The sequence below is a fragment of the Procambarus clarkii genome, chromosome 9 (assembly GCF_040958095.1).
Source record: "Procambarus clarkii isolate CNS0578487 chromosome 9, FALCON_Pclarkii_2.0, whole genome shotgun sequence".
Classification (NCBI taxonomy): Eukaryota; Metazoa; Arthropoda; class Malacostraca; order Decapoda; family Cambaridae; genus Procambarus; species Procambarus clarkii.
Genome location: NC_091158.1, coordinates 15,000,026 through 15,021,996, shown reverse-complemented (window position 1 = coordinate 15,021,996; position 21,971 = coordinate 15,000,026). Strand labels below are relative to the sequence as shown.

General features: G+C 34.2%; 1 protein-coding gene across 1 annotated transcript in view; it reads right to left on the bottom strand.

The window, feature by feature from the left end:
- The window catches only part of Dscam1 (Down syndrome cell adhesion molecule 1), a 659,150-nt gene that overhangs the window by 467,482 nt on the left and 169,697 nt on the right, over positions 1 to 21,971 (bottom strand). The window contains exons 12-17 of the mRNA XM_069321167.1: positions 13,097 to 13,216; positions 12,603 to 12,779; positions 10,060 to 10,207; positions 8,559 to 8,707; positions 7,967 to 8,098; positions 7,448 to 7,615 (exon numbers count right to left, since the gene is read on the bottom strand). Coding sequence (XP_069177268.1) covers positions 7,448 to 7,615; positions 7,967 to 8,098; positions 8,559 to 8,707; positions 10,060 to 10,207; positions 12,603 to 12,779; positions 13,097 to 13,216 — 894 coding nt within the window. The remainder of the gene's footprint in view (positions 1 to 7,447; positions 7,616 to 7,966; positions 8,099 to 8,558; positions 8,708 to 10,059; positions 10,208 to 12,602; positions 12,780 to 13,096; positions 13,217 to 21,971) is intronic.

Below are 21,971 nucleotides of genomic sequence, written 5' to 3'. Positions count from 1 at the left end.
AACATAATCTCCACACACAATGAGACGATCACCAGGAATATTTTGACGAGCAACACTAAAATAATTGATAGATACAATGACAATAGAAGAGTAGACATCAGTGAAGTGCTGCATATCAAGAAATCTAGACCAGCAATCAATAACCAGCTAATACATGGTTACACTCTACTCACATCAAGACCCCGGGGCCAATGCAGAAGTAGGACTGAATGACCCTGCAACAGGAACGGAAGCAACCAGAAGAACATAAACTGCCAACATGTCACACTCTTAATTTACTACCCCATTAATACCCCATTATATAGGACCACATTACATAGGACCCCACTACATAGGACCCCATTAATACCCCATGTATGTCATTCATCCATGTCACCTACCACCTCACCATTAGAGGATATAATCAGGTGCTAACACAGAACGCTAACACGTTGAATGTAATGAAACGCCATTTTCTGGGCGAGACCCGGAGGATCCCCGGAGCTCCCCCCAGAAAATGGGGCTAAATTGTAACACTTACCTTTATTAGAGAGCTTCAGATGAACTAACTGTGACATTTCTCCTTCTCCAACAGTAGTGGAAGCTGTTACCCAAAACACATAGTCATCACGGCGCTTTAGTCCGGTTGCTTCATAGCTTAGTGTTGATGGAAGAAGTTTCTGCTGCACAGTCTTGAATAATAGATAAAAATAATAGAATAACAGATAGAATAATAAAATAATAGAATAACTGACAGAATAATATATAAACTATAGATATATAAAGTAAAATATATTTGTATATTTTGGGAGCACTCTTTCTTGTAGACATTTATTACTGAATATGACAGAATGGGTGAAATCATTGATTGTAGTACCAATCTTCTCTATTTTTCTTATATTTTTCTTCACTAGGGGAGGAAGTTCACAAATTAATGCTACAAAAGTTCATTTTACATTTGTATTAAGACCTGATACTAAAACTCGCATTGCTTTACCTGCACCTGACTCATCACATGTTGACCTAAATGCATCAACATCTGAGGTTTACCTTATCACTTTTAATCTCCTCTTCAGTCAGCCCAACACCATCAACATCCACCACCACCTCTTCCATGTAAATAACTATATTCCATCAACAATAATCATCAACATAACAAGTGGATCGACTTCTCTTATTGGTGAGTATGAACAAAATACTGTCACATATATACTATGAACCTGTCAACTTTTTCCCCTAGATGTTTTTTGCCTACATTTCTCGTTTATTATTTTTTCCTACATTTCTCGTTTAATTTTTCCTACATTTCTCGTATACGAACTTACACGGTAACCAACGGATCTCATCCCCAAGGGGTTCACAAAGCAAGTGGTCCTCTGTAAATACATATTATATATTATATGCCATACCTAATAGCCAGAATGTCTTTATGCTGCCAATTCTATATGTGCAAAAAACATTTTTTTTATTACAAAAAACTCACCTCAACATCACTCTTGCCATGCTCTTTGTAATAAACAGTGTACTGAGTAATGATTCCATTGGGGCGCTCAGGTGGTAGCCAAGATACCAGGATTGAATCAGCAGACATAACCAAAGCCTTGACAGATGTAGGTGATTCAGGAACTGAAAGATATTTATTTTTGTTATTTTCCACAACAGTTTTTTTTTTTCTACCACAGACGTGGCCACACATATACAATGCTAACCAACATATATACATTTTCTTCTGTCCTCCATGGACAGGGTTAGAAATTTGTTAAACATATACTTCAGGGATTTATTGAACAATCAACCACAGAAGGTGATTTGGTGCTTTTAAAATGCTAAGCTAACCTGCATACGTAAATACATAGATACACAGATTTACGTATGCCCTACGTAAAAGTGTTCGATGTGTCTTTTACATAGTGTCATTAATGTGCATTTACAAAGGTGAAATGTAATTCTGATCAGTTTTCACATATACTTTATACACATACATATACATACATATATACACACACACATGCATACACATACATTTGTCTCTTTTACTCTGACAGGGTGAGATAGCTGATAGAGAAACTAGTGTGAAATTAAGCACTTAATCACTGAAGGTGATTAAGGTGCTTTTACAAGCTCAGGTTATATAGTTACATCACATACATACATTGTATAAGTGACACATTACATGGGTCAATCTAGGGTACAAGTCCAATATATCATCAAGTGTTCCAGTACTCATGTAGTAGTTACAGAGTTCAGCATACCTCAGCCCAGGAGGGCAAAAGTCAGTCAATATGGGACATTCTACAATATAATGTTCAAGTGAGTGTATGTTTTCTCTTTCACAAAGTTGACACATTGTGTACTCAACATTTGGGTTTTGAGAAAGCTGCCAGATACGTCTATATCCCAGACGTATTCTGGCCACTATAACATCACATTGCCGAGTTCTTGCTCCATTAGTCCCATATGTGAATGTCTCCTCACGATATCTATCATAATATTTAATGCTACAACTTTCAGGTCTTTGTGAATTTGTTAGGTCGGTGAGATCTTCATTAGATATTTGTTTAAGTATTCTCTTTGTCACTGCTAATGAAACACCCATATCAATTTCTACTATTGGTTTTCTACAGGCTGTCTTCTACAGCATTTCAACAGTGTCATGCCTTGAGATGCCAACATGTGATGGTATCCATAGGAATTTAATTTCAAATCTGTTTTCTTTAGCAGCTAAAACATTCATTCGAATATCACTGACTATTTTCTGGGTGTTACTACTATGTGCGTTCACTGCCAGGAGTGCACTCTGCGAGTCACAGTATATAAGTCCACTGCCTTATCCTTTAAAAATTATCCTTGTCCTTTAAAAATTCAGTGGCAAGGTATATGCCTGCAAGTTCGGTCTGAGTTGTACTTGCCCAGTCATTGACGCGCTTCATTGCTGTATGTACGAGAGAAGATTGTTCAAAAATATTACATGCGCATCCACTACATCGTCCACCTTCTTCTACAGAACTGTCGGTATAGCACTGATACACATCGTTACCCATACCCTGAGTACTCTCAGTGATGCTTTTCAGTGTTAACTGTAAAAGAGTGTAGAGTGCACACTATCTTTCTTGGGCGCATTTACAAAATCAACTGATAGATCCCAGTTATCCCATGGAGGAATGGGTTGATTAATCATTAATTGAGTTGGGTACATATTTAATATTTTGATGGAGTTGGTTACCTTGTAGAACCAAAATGCATAATCAGATTTCGTTCTTCTTCTATAGACCTCAGGTGAGTGTAGCATATTAGAAAGTATAGCTTGGAACTTCATGTGTTGCCGAGATCTACTCAATGCCTTAACGCTGAAAACTGTGCTAATAGACAAAATTCTCTCACTTATAGTAGGTAATTTTAACTCTGCTCTCATATTAACTATTCTTGTGGACTTTAGAGCCCCAAGGATGAGACGTATAGCTTCATTTTGCAAGGTTTCAAGAGATTTCAGCTCTTTGTCTGTATACAGTGTGAGATGTAGAGCATTGTAGTCAATCACAGAGCGTATAAATGATACATAAAACATTCTAGCAAGTCTCACGTTAATTCCATGATTGACACCAACAAGGACCCGCAAGGGCTTTAATCTTTCCCACAATCTCCTCTTGAGGGAAGAAAGGTACCCCGGGTCGTTAATGGGGACACCAAGGTATCTGTACGACTCGCAGTTCTCAAGTGCTCGCCCATCTATATGATAATTGGCTGGTGGAATACCATACGGAATGTGGGCACGAGTTTTCTGTACAGAGATAAGGAGGCCACATTCCTCAGCTCTAGTAGCAAAAGCATCCACAACAGGTGGTAGGTATCAGGTAAATACATGGAATTTCTTAAAATGAAGATACCTATAAATCATATAAATCTTCTAATTAAGAACTTATTAACAAAGTTTTAATTAATGTAATATTATTCTCTAAAAGGCATTATCCACAGTCTAGGCATTATCCACAATATAACTCCAGTAATTTTCATGTTTGTGTTCAGGGATTCAGGCTACATCATGTCCTAGATGGTTTTACAAGAAGACTACATACAACATTCCTTTTGAATGCCATTTCAGTCAATTACCTGAGAGAGTACATGGTCACAGGCTTCTTAGTAAAGGGAACACATTGAACATAATACTTACTGTCTTGATCAGTCTGACAGTGAATTGGCTGTGAGCGAACTCCTTCACCACCTGATGTGAAGGCTAGGACCTGGAGGCTGTAGTTAGTGTACTTCTGAAGACCATGAAGGTGAGTTTCTGTGGACCCAGTGATCTTGGTGTCTTTGCTTTCTTCATCTGGAAACAAATTCAATTTAACTGCTTTAAAAATATAGTAGATTTTAAATACTGATTCAAAGAACAAAAACATGGCTCTGAAATGATAGAAGTTTTTTATAGTTACTTCAGACAATATTATACATAACAATTATACACTAATTTAAAACATAATTTAATTTTGCTTGATTGTTTTTGACAAATGAATGAAACCATGATAACTGATGATGTAACCTTTAAAGTGATAACAGTTACTGTACTCTACTCCATAGAAAAAATATTTTTGCTTATTTTTACATTCTGTTTTCTACTAGGTCATTTTGTTTTTCATAAGTGCTTAACAAAATTACACCTAAAATCATCCAAAATCCCTACAAATCTAAAGAAAATAACAGAAATATATGAAATTTATCAGTGTGCTCTTGCACTTATAAAGATCCAAGGCATCCTCACAAAAAAGTGTGAATAGTATACAAATAACAGCACACAACGGTCACAGGGCACAAAGTATGGGAAACTCCCAGCAGGACAAACTAAGGGTGACCAACAACGGACCTCTCTGGAAGGTAGAGTTTTCTTCCTAAGCAAAAAACAATGGCAAAGGCTAGAGATGACGATAAGTAATCTCTAAGACTAAACACTTGCTTCTGGAACATAATATTTAATCATACTCGGTGTTCTATCTATTTTTATGAAATAAAAAAATAGGAACTGTTGTCCTTAAAACTAAATTTATGGCAAAATATTCATTGTATGCTAATATATTCTTACAAATAGTAACTTACCATACCAGGTGTCAGAGGGTCCATAAATAACTTTGTAACCCTTAATGACTCCCTGCACAGTTTCAAGTGGTGGAGAGGACCAGGATACTCTGATGGTCTGGGATGTGAGGGTAGTGCAAGTTACATCCTGGGGGGGCTGTTGGGGTGTGCCTTCGGCAGTGTAAGCTCGAATTTCATCAGTTTTTGGTCCCTGTCCAATTTTGTTGAAAGCAGATACAACCACAGCATATTCAGTGTAGACACTACAAAAGAATCAATCTGTTAGTAGATGAAAGCGTTTGCATTTAATTTTAATCTTTAAGAAAACAAAATATTAGATGCATTATTAGATGAAAAGTGTAAAAAATAGAGGAACAAATCAAAATTTGCAAAAAAAATCAGTACTGTATTTGAATTAACAGTTCATTTTTTTTAAATTATCAATTTTTTATTAATAATTAATTGCACATTAATTACTAATCCTGTATTTATCAAAAATGAAAATTAATTTTCCAAAAATGATCAAAGAATTAAAATCTAACTAAAAATAATATAAGCAAATCTTACTTAAGCTTAGAAATGACGAGATGATGTTCCTTGCCCATTTCTTTGCTAAATTCAACAGTCTCATAAACGTAAGAATTGTTAGATGATGCAAGCCGATAGCCTACTTGGTAACCCTGAATATCACCGTTCCACTCCTCCTTCAGAGGTGGCTTCCATGTGACTCGCAGAGAACTCTGATCTACAGCCTCAACCTTGAGGTCACGAGGAGGACCACTGGGAGCTGCAGAAATTACAAATAAACATAATACATGAACAGAGAATAAGTCACAATAATGTGGCAGAAAAAAATAATCTAACCTGCACATATGAAATGAAATGAAAGGCGACTCTCCCACTCTTCTTTTTGTCATGACTTGATGAGAGTCTAGAATGGACTAAAGCATCATCACTTTCATTTAATTTCATGTGTATGGGTTGGGTGAACAGTAATATATCTTCACCATGACATGTTGTATATAGGAATTTGAAAGTGACACTAGAACCACCATAAAACTATATGATGCATTATAAATAACTAAATAATAATAATGACAATACTGAACTAGTAAAACCCAGCATTGAAAGTAATGAAATGCCTTTTTCATTACTTTCAATTCATGAGACTAGGTTTTGGCTCCTGGTGAACTTGTGCAACTGATGTGACTGGTAGATTAGAGCAATCTTGGTGAGATAACTACAGGAAGCCACCATGGGGGCTTCCCCAGAAAGGATAGTGTTGAATCATGAGAAGTGATTACATGGTAATAACTAGATATGTTTTAATTATAGCCAATTAAGAGAGGTATTCTTGGAATTGCATATTTCAGGATATGAACATAGGAGTGAAAAAATTATACAGTACAGTACTATGAATATTATGAGTACAGTACAAGTTGTGGTCTATAAAACAGAACCAGGGTGGAGACTATAGGTATGAGATGATGGACAACCACAAGTTACATAGAATAGTAATTGCTGAAGAGAAGGTAGAGACAACTGGTGAACCTAGGTTCAACAAATGCACTAGGGTCAGACAGGTATCACCCTGCAGCACAGGAAGGAATGATTCATAATATATTGCAGATGAAAAATATTAGAGGAGCTCATTCAAAATCTGCTCAACGAAACATTTCCTTAAGATTCCATGAAACATAACCAAATGCAAAATAGTCCCATTGAAAACTAGGGGAGTAATATGCACTCTTAGGAGACAGTTTTATAAATATTAAAGATCCAAGGCTGTTCAACACCCTCGCTTTAAATATAAGGAGCATAACTAACTGACCTCTTTCTTAATCCATAAGGGAACTTAATTAACATCTCTAAAGGGTACCATCACCTAGGAGGTATTTTCTACATCAGATTGCATGTAGGAGTGTCCAAAAGCCGAGTTAACCAAACTGCCAACCAGCGGGCCTAATCAGATACCCGGTGACAGATGGTGATTCTCAGAACTAACTCGAGTTAAGGTAACTATTAGGTTACACTGCCCAATTATGAAAGACATGTTAGTTTTAATATAGTATAGCTTGAGCTTGAAGTCAACATAATGAGGATTTTAAAGATATTATATGGAAACAAAGCCAAATAAGCTGTTATTCTTATTATAATAATATGCTGTTAATCTTTGCTGAATTTCAATATCATCCATACTTGAAGGCTCAAATTTAAGTACGGTAATTTAATTTTCAAGTCAATACAGTGAGGAGTTCCTGAAATATTGTTCAATAATCCCCAGGAGGAGAAAAGAAACAAAAGTATCACCTGCTATAAAGGACAGGAAATTCTCACCTCATGAATGTTGAAAATAGGATAATGATAATGTGTGTTCACTGCAAAACAGACCATATCTCACCTTCCTCAGCAGTAATGATTGTAACAGTGTCAGAAGGATCAGAGTCGCCAATCTCATTTCTTGCAACAATGCGAAGATGGTATGTTGTAGCTGGGCGAAGATCTAACACAGCAGCCATGTTTTGGTCACCAGGCACCATCATGCGTTCACCATCAGAATCCCAGTTTCCTGCAGATATTTCAAAATATACAGATATGTGCCAAAATATTAACTTATGAAGAAGCCTCTCAGTACAGTATTTAACAAAAATAAAGTACATCAAATGCTTAAAAATAAAACTCTGGGAAATGTACACGATTACTTACCGAAAAAAATATTCTAGTCCAACAAAGGTTAGGTGTACAATATTGAAGGAAATATTTCTTATTTCCTTGTATACACATGAGAAATATATACATGCGTATATTTCTCATTCATTATGATAAATATTTCTCTTTTATATGTAATTGTATTTAACATTTTAAGTCATCTACAGATTTAATAACTATTAACATTGATAAGAACCATCTTGATACTTACGGCGGCTAAGCTTATATTCTACAATGTAACGAGTGATGGGAGAATTTCCATTATAGGGAGGCGTCCAGGAAAGCTCCACAGAGCGACCACTCTTATCCAAAACCTTTAAACTGTTAGGCTGTTCTGGATGTTCTGTGGATTTTATAGGAACTTGAATTAGTACTGCATATGGAATGTTCAAGTATTTAAAACTAAGAACACGTTATGATAATAATCAACTATTATTCCTAATTATTATGTTGGTAATCTCAATATTAAAAATTAACATTGAAAATAATTGTATTCCTTGCACATTCCTTGTTCATTAATGAGGACAGAAATCTACACTAAGAGCAGCTATTGCCTAGCAGCTGTGCACCTCTAAACACTGCCTATGTCAAGTGATATATTCTAGTGTACTGCAATTGAAAAAAATTATTAATTCAAGAACAGTATATCATAATTTACACTACATTTTATCATCCGCAAATCTGATGCATACATAACTAGTAAGTAATATTACAGAAAAGTGACTAAATAAATAATCTTAAATACTCACATACAATAAAATCACCAAATTTATATATTTCAACATATCAAAAATTATCCATACCTTGAATGATAAGATTGATGTTGGTATCAGCACTTCCAAAAGCATTAGTTGCCACACAGGTATACACAGCAGAGTCTGATCGATCGGTTGTCTTAATGCTGAGGCTGCTGTGAACACCACCACCTCGCATTTCTTCACGAATTGTGTACCTAGATAAAACAAGTCCTTATATATACAGATCACATATGTGTAAACAACAAACCTCCATAGCTTTCAGATATTCCATTATAGTGTAATAAGAAGAAACATCTATAACAATTAGGATATCTTCTTCACATACAAATCTGGTACTTATATAAATAAATGTTGTGTTCAGAACTCTAATCCTGCACAGTAAATTTGATAAAAAATGATACAGATGACTCTCAGTTCTATATGGTAGGATTTAATACCCACCACTTATACACAGGGTAAAATTGAGATCATAATGCACTGTAGCGTGGCTATAACCATTTTGTGCACTATTGCCTCCAGATTTTCTTTCATATTTTTAATTCAAAACAGTTTAAAAATTTTAAATTTAGTATGGATTTAATTAAAAAACATAAAAAGGTGTGAAGCTCCCTGACCCGACCCGACCCCCAGAGGCCAATGCCAACAGGAAAAAGAGCCTTGGAAAAACAATCCTGAACCGAAGGGGGTCACCACAAACCGAGGAGAAGAGAGGAAAGAGAGCATCCGGTCCAAGGACCAGGAGGGCTCAGGCAACGCATGAGCAGGCCAGAGGTGAAACAACGGAGCAGACGTAACATCAATACCGAACGCAAGCTGGTGCGACTACACCAGTGCCGCACGATAGGAGGCGACAGTATTCGGCATAAAATGACGATCCTGAAACAACCACGACAGGAAGGACAAAACAACCCTATTAGAGACCGAAGTACACCTACGCAGTGATAGGAAAAACTGGAAGGACCACCAGGAAACATACTGCCGCTGAGACGAAGCATGCAGATGGAAGACCAGTAACAAAGCCACCTACGCCCCATACAAATATTGATAAACTCGAGTCAGAAAGACTAGACATGAAGACTCAAGGAGAAGAGCGAACCAGTCTCATAATGGGCAGGACCGATCTCGTGAAAGAGGCGGAGCCACGGGAAGACCCCCGGGTTCGAACACTGAGCAAGCAGCACCTGAAACCAAGGCTGAGCTGGCCACCAAGAGGCCAAGAGGACTACTCTTCCCTGGTAAATCTCCAAGTGAGCCAGGACTTGGAGCAACAGCTGAACTGGAGGGAAAGAGGTATAGGTAACCACGTATACCGGGAGACACCTTGACCACTCTGACAGAAAGAGATCCACTTCCGGAGGCCCGAACGTCTGGAAGAGCCAACGGAACGAGTCGGCATCGATCGTCTATTCTGTGGACATGGGAATGAACTGGGACAGTTCACGCAATAAATAAATAAATAAATAAATAAATAAATAAATAAAATATGTGTATGTATGTATGTATGTGTGTGTGTGTGTGTGTGTGTGTGTGTGTGTGTGTAAATTACCTTGGTTCATTGGATGGTTCAATGCTGTGTTTGTTCTTGCTCCACAGAATACCAATGGGAGTTTCGCCTTCAGCCTCGCACTCAAGTACAGCATCATCTCCTCGGCTTGCAGTCTGATTTCTGTACTGAATCTTGAACTGAGGTGGAGCTGCATAGGTAAATAAAAATTAATTTTCCAATTTTGGAAAACTATATACTGTAGATTAAGTAAATTTTGCTTATTAAATTTCTATACTAAGTAAAATAGATATGGGAGAGATTCAGTTTTTATATGACATTATGTCTTTTATTTAGATTTTGAGTTCATATACTAATTTTGTATCTTTAACATCAATTTTCACAATCTTATGCATATTCCTCCACATATGTTTCTGAGAAAGCTTATTTTCCAATTAATATCTTACCAAGCTTAATATTTAATATCTTAATACAAGCTTAAAAGATATGCGCATCAGAATAAGAGCTTATGCAAATTTATACATGTTAATTAATGAAACACTTCCAAACAAATCCTTAACCTGTAGTCAACAGTGATGATATTGAACGTGATACAACAGCCCATCCTCCTGTTTAAGTAGTATTTATGGTAATGATGAGGACCATTGTACATACAGTATATTGACGTAAAAAGCAATTAGAAAGTAGAAATTGGTACCAATGAATTTGAGCAAACCAGAAAAGGTTTGGTACTGATGTTGCAAACTTCACCTAACCTAACCTTCCTAGGCATAATAGTATATATATGGGCTATACTAGGCCTAAGAATATTTACGTTTGGTTTTTTGCTTAATTTTCTCTGGACTCTATAAAGTGAATAGTACCAAATTCAACTATCTAATTGTCTATTACATGTATGTACATATGCACGATGGCCCACATAGTTACAAAGAGTTCTGTCTAAACAGGTGGATGGGTTGGATACAATGACAGCAATTTTATAAGTTCTTCAACAAAACATTTAAAAAATCATGTTTTAGAGAGGCGTCAACCTTCATTTAATTAAGTAGCAGATTAGTTGATATCTGTTACTTATGGAACTGTTACAGAGGAAAATGTAATGGGACTACTCTTTCATCCACCAACTGATCTACATCTGGCTACACTTGTACATGGTACTGCATTATTGCAACTTCTATATTATTCTTTAGATGACTACTGTTTCCAAGCCTAAACTCTTCTGGTGTGTCATTATTGGTTCAATTTTTCAGGCAAGATGCTTGAAACTTTAATACTGGAGTATCTATGCCCACTCTGGCCCCTTCTGACTCCACTCTTCAACTTGGTTAAAGTCTTTGAGCACTCTCATATTTTCTTTACCTGTTCTCATGACTTACAATGTGCCTCTATAGGAATGAGCCGAGATGAAATTGAAATTCCCCAGGTGCCTCTGTTGACAGCATTAGTTTTGACATTTGGACTAAGCTGGCAGGAAGTTAACTATCAGTTTAGCAGATCAATATTTGGCTTCCAGTGTTCATTATGGGCTTGACTGAGAATTCTCCAGCTTCTCCCTTCCTCCATTCATGGCTTAGTGAATGCAGCTTGAAAAGATCTCCCCTTTGTCAAAGATATGAATGTAACAATGATTAGGATGAAATTTAGTTATGCTCACTGGAGAGATGGACACTTGCACAGGGAAGAGACCAAGTATCTTGCTCAGTCAGGTGATTTTTCATCTATACTTGGAGCCTTTTTTTTACAGTATATTTTTATATTTTCTCATGAGTGTGTATTTCCCACATCTTTACCTCTTTATTTTATAATTTGTTCTATCGTTGTTATATGTATATACTTCAGTACCAGCTAAAGGATTGGGAGGAGACAGGAGGTTCTTGGGTGTCAGACTACATCTATTTTCCATTATTTGTTGATTGAGCTACTAAATGATTAAATGAATTTATTACTCACAATAGTAATCTGCAGAGTGCAACATTTAAAACACTTTCCAAGAGGGACTTGAGTTTTGAGTGATACTGATTCAACACTGAATCACTATTAATAATGTTTAGAGTCTGCTGGGTTACTATCTTGGTTACAAATCTCAATCTGTCACATGTTAAATTTGGCACCTTACTATGCTATAAGTAACGTAAATTACAAACTTTTAATTATACAAAATGTTTCTCTGTAATGCAAAGCTCGTCTGTCACTCTTTTGTCTACACATTAATTTGTCATTACATTTTTGGGATGGCCTTTCTTCCACAGCAATAATTTTCTGGGAGCCGCTTTCGATATTCTTAATGAGGTGCTCTTAACCTTTCCAAACATTCATGCTGCTCATTGAAAACAAATAACAATTTATGTTTTAAAGCATATAAAACTGGTATGTAAAATTTGTGTAATGTATGGTGAATCTTTTGTAGGCCACCCTTGCAAGTAAGGAACATCCAGAGAACTAAGCTTTACAATATTTAAAATTAGCTTTTATAGGTTAAAATACTAGTTTTATTATTAATTCCTAAACAAAATCTAAGGGAAGCCTTTACAAAATTTTGGAGGGGCAGGGGTATAATAAAAATTAACAAATTAACTTCTACTGACCTTGGACCCTTACGTAGATAACTGTTGAAAGACCAGCACCAATTCCGTTGTTGGCTTCACACAAGTAGTATCCTTCATGAGACTTTTGAATGTTGCCAATCTGCAGTGTGCCATCATCAGTCACCTTCACATTGGGATTACTAACACCAAGGTCACGATAATCTCCAGGAGTACGACCTGGTTGAAAATTAAATACTGTATCACTAGCTATCATCTAAGCAATAAATGGTATAATATTAATCTAAACACATGGTTAAATATTCCTAAATTTGATATACATTACTGCAATCTATAAAAATTACTTAGCATTAGGCATACAATGTAACTCTTCAACAATATATCTACATAACAAATATTTAACTGATGGGAAAAATCTTAGGAGGATTTTTCCCCTTCTAATTTATACAGTATTTGCAAAAATAATGGAGTTGAAATGGGGTCTAAGACAAGGCACTGTAAATCCCATTATTTGTTAACATTTAAGTCAGTCATACCTGCAGCTTTCTTCCATCCAAGAGAAGGTCTAGGAAATCCATCAGCTTTACATTCTAACCTGGCATCACTTCCCAGAGCAAATGCCTTATCTGTGGGCTCCACAATCCAACGTGGTGGTACTGCCAAGATCATACACATTGTCAGATTAAATGTTCAACAAGTGTTATAAATGTCTCAAGTATTATAATTACTATTTTCTTCTAATAATCAAGAAAAAAACAGAATGCCTATAACACTTGAAACTTGTTTTTTACCTCTTCAAAATTTTGGCACTGGGCTTCATTAAGAGCAATGATGAACTTTGTTATTTATACAGTATTTCATGAACTAAAATTGCCCATTCTAAAATCTTTATTTCATAATTAAATTATATTTCATATATATCACAAACAAATTACAGCAAATATAAGAAAAAATATTTCTAAGAAATCTAATATAATATCAAGCAATTACTACACATGCAATCCCAAAGAAAGAAAGAAAAAGGAAATAAATTAAAAATAATAGTTCTATTCCCATAGCTGCTATTCCCACAAACTTTGCTAGGTTTGAATGTTAGGAAAGGTTAGGATGGGAGAGGATACGCCACTAATATTTACACCCGTGTTAGTTTAGGTAAATATATTACCAAAGTCTACCATTTCATATGAAAAACTGCATTTCAAAACCTTCCCACCGGCCAAGGGAAGATGGAAGAGGATGTGTCAGAGTAGAGGGGGTTAACAGGATTATTCATGGAAGGTCAAGTTCATGGGAATGTATACAGGAAAGAACAACTTAGAGTAAATTTTGTGTATTGAGACTCATACTTCATCAAAATTATTCTCAGAAATTTAAATGAATTTATATTATATATATATATATATATATATATATATATATATATATATATATATATATATATATATATATATATATATATATATATATATATTTATTTCATGGAGGAAGAATTGAAACAACAATTTCCTTAAGTACTTTCGTATTAATACATCTTCAGAAGGAATAGGAATGGATTCTCATTCCTATTCCTTCTGAAGATGTATTAATATACGAAAGTACTTAAGGAAATTCCTGTTTCAATTCTTCCTCCGTGGTCTGACACTCACATTTTTCATCACGTGTTAATTTTCGTGATTTACACACACACACACACATATAATATTTATGTGTGTGTGTTTGTGTATATATATATATATATATATATATATATATATATATATATATATATATATATATATATATATATATATATATATATATATATATATACACATACATACATACATACATACATACACATACAGTATGTGTGTGTTGTCTGTGTGTGTTGTGTGTGTATGTGTGTAAATCACGAAAATTAACGTGATGAAAAATGTGAGTGTCAGACCACGGAGGAAGAATTGAAACAGGAATTTCCTTAGGTACTTTCATATTTAATAAAACATCTACAGAAGGGTCTGAAGATGTTAATAGTACCCTTCTGAAGATGTATTAATTATATACGAAAGTACTTAAGGAAATTCCTATTTCAATTCTTCCTCCGTGGTCTGACACTATCATATTATTATATATATATATATATATATATATATATATTGTAACAAAGTTCTGTAACTCCTTTTTTGTAACAAAGTTTAAATAAAACATATATGTATATATATATATATATATATATATATATATATATATATATATATATACATATATATATATATATATATATATATACATATATATATATATATACATATATATATATATATACATATATATATATATATATATATATATATATATATATATATATATATATATATATATGTCGTACCTAATAGCCAGAACGCGCTTCTCAGCCTACTATGCAAGGCCCGATTTGCCTAATAAGCCAAGTTTTCCTGAATTAATATATTTTCTCTAATTTTTTTCTTAGGAAATGATAAAGCTACCCATTTCATTACGTATGAGGTAAAAAATAAATTATTGGAGTTAAAATTAACGTAGATATATGACCGAACCTAACCAACCCTACCTAACCTAACCTAACCTATCTTTATAGGTTAGGTTCGGTTAGGTAGCCGAAAAAGTTAGGTTAGGTTAGGTTAGGTAGGTTAGGTGGTCGAAAAATCATTAATTCATGAAAACTTGGCTTATTAGGCAAATCGGGCCTTGCATAGTAGGCTGAGAAGTGCGTTCTGGCTATTAGGTACGACATATATATATATATATATATATATATATATATATATATATATATATATATATATATATATATATATATATATATATATATATATATATATATATATATATATATATATATATATATTCATATTTGTTAATATAACTATTTGAGACACCCTTTTGATGATTAGGGTCCCAGTAATGAAAAAAAAAAAAAGAAATTCTCTCACCTTTTCTTTTCTTTTCCAATGCAGTTTTATTTTAGTTTCCCAGTGTAACATTACACTGTTAATTTAGTTATTACTTTATATTGTACATACAATATTTCCCCAATAGTCACCTTGGATATTTGATCTCAGGTTTCCTGAGTGGCACCCGAGTGTCATAATTACTTAGTCATAGATATAATATAAGTGACTGAAGCGCAGGTTTCAGAAAAAACTACAATTCACTACTACTATATTTCTAACAAAGTATGTTACTAAGATGCCACACAATGAGACCAGATTCAATCTACATAGGTAGTAATTAAGAAAATACATTGCATTTTCTGCTATATTGTGCTATTACAGCAAAATAAAATTATAATTAAGCACAATAATATTGCATAAATATTCCGAAGTTATAATAATTTCTGAACACCAGTAAATTAGTCGGTGTCTGTTTTAATAAGAATGTCATCAATGGAGCTTGAGCCAATACACCAAAAATTATACATAAAATTTAGTCTACCATCATGTGCAGCTCTACATGCTACTCTATGAACATGCAATTAACTGTGTTAACTAATTAGTAAAGGAAATAAGGGAAATAAATTGATATTCATATAGCTAACAGAAAAAAATTGTGGTTAAGGTTAAGGAATAGGGTAAGGTAAGTGTTGTATGAGATTCTCCCTGTTCCTTCATTTCTTTGAGGTGAAGACATGTGTATAATCCAATTGGGTATAGCCAATTCTTTTTTTTTTTTTTTTTTTTTTTGCAGGTAGCAGACACCCCTCAAACGCATTTTCAGTGTTTAATAATTTTTCTCGTTCATATCATTAGTACATACACAAATCCAATCAATCATTTAAGCACTGAGCAGCAACAAAATCGAATCAAGTGTTACTGATAAAACCACATGACAAACAAACAACCAAATATCAATACACTGTAGAGGTTAGCAGACTATATCAGCCTTTAATCAATACCAAACAAGATTTTGTAATATTCAGAAAATAAGCCCACATGATACCAATGCAAAATCTAATAACAAAAGTGGCAGACTCTTGAGGAGTTACAAACAACTGAGAAACATCCCCACTCACAGAACACGAGGTTGCACAGCTTCTCTGCTTCCAGGGTTGTCCCAGTCTTTTTTACATGTTAAAATTTGTACGTATAATGCATGCAATTTAGACAATGATTCAAGTTAACAAATTTACATATTGTTGGCATGGCCCTTATGATCCAGGGCGATGCACTTTGCCCCTGGAGACAACCCTTAGACAGATCCACAGATGGAAAATCCTGGAGGCTACAGCCCAAGCCAGCATGTTCAATTAAAGGGTTAGTATTAAGCATAGGCTTTAGGGTGTTGAGCTGCATGGTCTCTATTATCCATACTTGGTATTTATCATCTTAAATATATTTACAATAATAATGTAAAATCTTCACTGATACTTCCTCATGCATTGAAAGAAAATATTATTTTGAAATTAAACTTTTGTTCAAAATATTATGCGTTAGCAATAGATATATACAGCACTTAATAAATTTATATATATATATATATATATATATATATATATATATATATATATATATATATATATATATATATATATATATATATATATATATATATATATATATATATTTTTACGTACATACATATATTTAATTTCGTATGTCATGCACATGTGAATTTATTAATAAAATATATGTTTATATGCATTTCTGTGCCTCTACAGTATGTGAATGGGTAATTTATCAAATTATAACTCCCCATACTATTTACAAGAAAATGTTTACACAAAGTACACATCTCTATTCAAAATAATATACATACAGCAATTATGTACTTTACTAGAATTTTGTATACATGTTTACTCAGATTATGGCAAAATTGATAAAAGTCTATTATACTATTGGAAAAGTGCCTTTTTTATTGCAAAAATTTTGCCTTTTCTTTGTCAGAATCCTTGGCCACCATATTATTTGACCAGTTCCAATCATTTGTTTAGTAGCACTAAGCAGATTCATATATATCATAACTATTAAGTAAACCATGTAACAAAACGCTTTAAAACTTATGTACTGCTGTATGTGTTGCAGTTTGTTATGTAAAGATATTACTATACTGTAGTCATAATACTGTAATTTAAACATTTAAACAAAAAATTTAATAAATGTTCATATTTTTTTTCAGAAATAGGTACAATATTGTTCCAAGCAGCTCAACCCCCTGGAAGATGCACACTGTCTCTCGTACCCTGGACTGAAAATTCAGCTACAAAGGAGGCTTTTCCAGCACCATTTTGTGCTAGGCATTCATAATCACCACTATGAAGCCATGAAACACTCTTAATTGTCAGTATCGAGGTTCTTTCTCCAATGAGCAGTGACTCAGTGCCTAGAGGTAGGTCACTGGCACCATTGTAGAGCCAGGAGATGTTCAAGGGAGCGTCTCCTGAAGCAATTACGCAGATAACTTGAGCAAAAGCACCATCCCGTCCCGCTGTCTCAGGGAATTTAAAGGACGAAATTTCCGGTGGCACTGGAAAGGTATGAGGATGAAGATGATAACTAATTTAATAAAAGAGAAAACCAAACCATGGAAAGAAATGAAGATGTTTGTTGAGAGCCCAAACAAGTTTATGTGATGCTGGTGAAAACTGTGGTGATACACAGATGATGAGGCCTTTTAAAGCTACATGAAAAATAAGCAGGAAGCAGGGTTAGCAAATTAACATTTGTTAGAATATATGTTAATGACCAAATGAGCTGCAGTGTGTTTAATGATGAAATGCGAACAAATGTAGATTATTAATAAATTATGAAATAGGTGAAAATATGTTTACCTGGTTAGTTTATAGCAACTAAAATGCAATTTGAAAGCATTGGTATCAAAGTTTTAATACTGAAGTTTGCGTTCAAACAACAGTCACAAAAAAAAACATGAAGCCTAATGAAAATGCCATTAGTCTCAAGACTTTGTTACTTGTATTTATAGATTTTGCCTTAGTATGTTACAAAATACTGGTATTACATTTTTCTTTGCTTTCATCTGGGGAGGGAGTTGAAGGGGGGGATTGCTGACACCTACCAAGTTAGGAAAAGTATTGTATATAAGAAATATAGTTAAAGGCATAAAAAAATGACACCCACCCTTTCATACAGAGTGGGGGGAGAGGGGGGATTATAGGTCAACTCTGTAGTTCTTTAAGGTTGTTTGTCACTCTGTACCATTTAACCCTCTTCCTATAATATTTTTTATCCTTTCCCACCTGGTAATCCCTTACCCAATGAAAGTGGAAAACTGAGTAGTAAGAATGTTTGATGAAACTTATCAGGTTTTACCGTTCTTTGTTTTCATAAAAATATTATGGTATAAAATTTCAAAATTAGATTCAACATGAATAGTGTGAACAAAATCTAACTTTTGTAATTCATAATATGAGCTAATTGACAAGCAATACTTATGGAAGCAATGTTGCATACATTATATCACATACAAAAAATATAAAATTCTTCTTGTATTCCTTAGGCAAGCATAAAGCACAGTAATATATCAGGGCTGTAAAATGCACTCAGCAAATAAGCTATGATAAGGATACTACATTTTAATGAGATGGCTGTACCCTACAGTGCTCAAAGGTGACGTGAATACGAGATCACTTAACATTTATCCTATTTCTAATGACCCTAATACCACTTCTAATGATCTTCATTCCCTTTATAATGCCACTGCTTTGTCAGCTGTTTTCTATGCACTAAATAATTAAACATTTCAATTTGTTCAAATAATACAACAAAAACTTCTAAATGACAAATGAGTTTAAGCACTGGAGGTTCTGGCTTTGGAGTTTTGGGTATATAATCAAGTAATTCTGTTTATGCATTCATGAAGAGGAACAAAGAGACAATGAAGAGAAATATGATAATATCCCACTTGAATTCTCTATCACCAAAATTATGAGATTTCATGAAAGAGCAAGAACTTTTCAGGAGTGGAGGTTGTGAGCATTCAACAGAAAGCTCCTGGTCCAGTACCATTGACAGTCAGAGTGGCAGATACTTGTTCCTCCCCAGCTCGATTAGAAGCTTTACAGGTGAAGACACCTTGATGAGCCCCACGCACTGGGTCCAGAGTCAAAATACTCGATCTCCCAATATGGTCAATCTGTATCCCATCACCAGAATGCAGTGTGACACCATTGAAGATCCAAATCATATTTACTGGAAGATCACCCTTCTGCAGGACGCAGTTGGCTTGAGCAAAATCTCCCTCATAAAAAACTGACTCGCCGAAGTCAATTTGAATCAAATGGGGACGTTCTGGAAAGGGAATGTTTTGCTTATATATTTCTTCTATTATCAATGGTCAGGTTGACTGCAGTAAAAATTGAATAAACAGGCTAAGGATAATATTTATCTTGAAATACCAGCCAATTTATAAAATAAGTAAAATAGTCTTTGCAGCTTTAGAATTTATTTGCAATCACCTCCTAAGGTTTCTGTATGTTTAACTACAGTATATGCAATAATAATTTTATCTTCTTTTATCTAATAAATGTTTTAGCGATACAAGCCACCATTTTCACAAGAAATCTTCCAAATTATTAAAAAAAAAAAACATACCGATGATCATTCAACACAAATCTGATTCACCTAATCTGATCTAAATAGTGTTTAATTTGCATTTTTAACATTATATACAATATGCAATAATAACTTTAATATTATGGCCACCACACTGAGACCATTGCTCTTTCATGATTTTTTTTATGCTATACAATATATACTGTTAAATCCAATTCACTTCAAGGTCAAATGTATTTACGCCAAACTAAGAACCCCCATATTTTTTAATGAATAATTAACATCAAAGAAACATGATATCATGAGTGGTGCAGCAACTCGTAACAATGAAGCCAAAACTAGGGAAGATCGGGCAACAATATCTGTATCTACTAGCAGCACATCTGATCAAAACGGTGGGTTTTTCAAAAGTGTCAGGCCTCTATCATTTCTGTTGAAAGGCAACAGCAGTGCATGAAAGTTTACAGTTGTTTATGGATGATTTGGGTAACCATTAAATTAGCATTTAAGCATCGTATATGATTTGGGCTATAAGTATTGAATATAAGAAGTGATCAGTTTCTATTTGTGTTACTCATGAGAAAGTTAATAACCCAACAAAACATTAGATAAAGGATTTTTATACTACACAAGATGTTGAAAAAATGTTTCCTGAGTGAAACAAGTAGTTTTTATAGCAAATTATGTAGTAATCTCTTTAATTTTAACCATAATTAAATCTCGTATACAGATTTACTGTACCTTTACTTATGGAAGGAGTAAATAAGCAATACAAGTGCTTCAATAACTACTGTACAAGCTTCAATGCTATCATATCTCGTGTATTAATAATTAAAATTGTCTGACTTCAGTTAAGAGTTTCAAGTACTGTAATGCATTATTACATTCCAAAAACAAGGCCATATTTACAATGACTCTACAACACTTGGCCCACGCTGGAAAGGGGTCCCATAATGATTTCCCATTGATGAGAACAGAAAGTCTTTTTAGCTTATCAAAGTCCCCTAGTCAACGACTGACCATTACCCCAGGTCCACGAACACAACAGATAATTAACTTCCAAGTACCTATATACTGCTAGATGAACAGAGGCTTCAGGTGTAAGTAAACATGCCCCACATGTCTCACCTTGTCAAGAAACTGAACTCTGGCCCAATCAGTGTTGAGTTGACTTTGCTAACTACTGTATTGAATTATAAGTCACTAGGAAACAAAAGCTTTTTAAAGCATTCATATCCCTATACATTTTAATGGTGTGTCTGATCAACAATCTGAAGCCACATTTTTATAACTGAAAGATGTACTGTACTGTAAAATTTATAATTTATACCCCAAACCGGGATGCATAAAAGGTTAATTTGTTCCTGTTCATATATGGATGTATTGTATCTCTCCATTGTGCTTTTCAGGCAGAACTGCAGAAGTGGCCATATATATATACAGTAACTACAGAATTATGTTTTTAAAACATTTTTAACTGATGTATTGATAAGATAGACAAAATATGTAGAGATATAAGCTCAGACCTACACTATTGAAACCTAAAATAACCTTACCTATCCAATTATAACTTAGCTTGAACTAAGGTAATTAAGTATGGGATAATTCTTGTTTTATTTATAATTGAATATGTGAATTGTGTGAGTGCAGATTGATTTTGGGGCATATAGCAAAATGAATACAGTGTGTTTAAACTCTACCAAATTACCAAAGTGGCTTTGCCACTTTGACAAAGGAAACACAATTACCCTCACAATTTTCCAGCTAAGTTGCCAAGCTTGATCTACAATGAAAGAAATATAAGAATTTTATCATAGCAATATAATGCTTGTCTGAGGAGGACTTTGATAACTTAATTAAGAGCTTATTGATCCTGACTGTATTA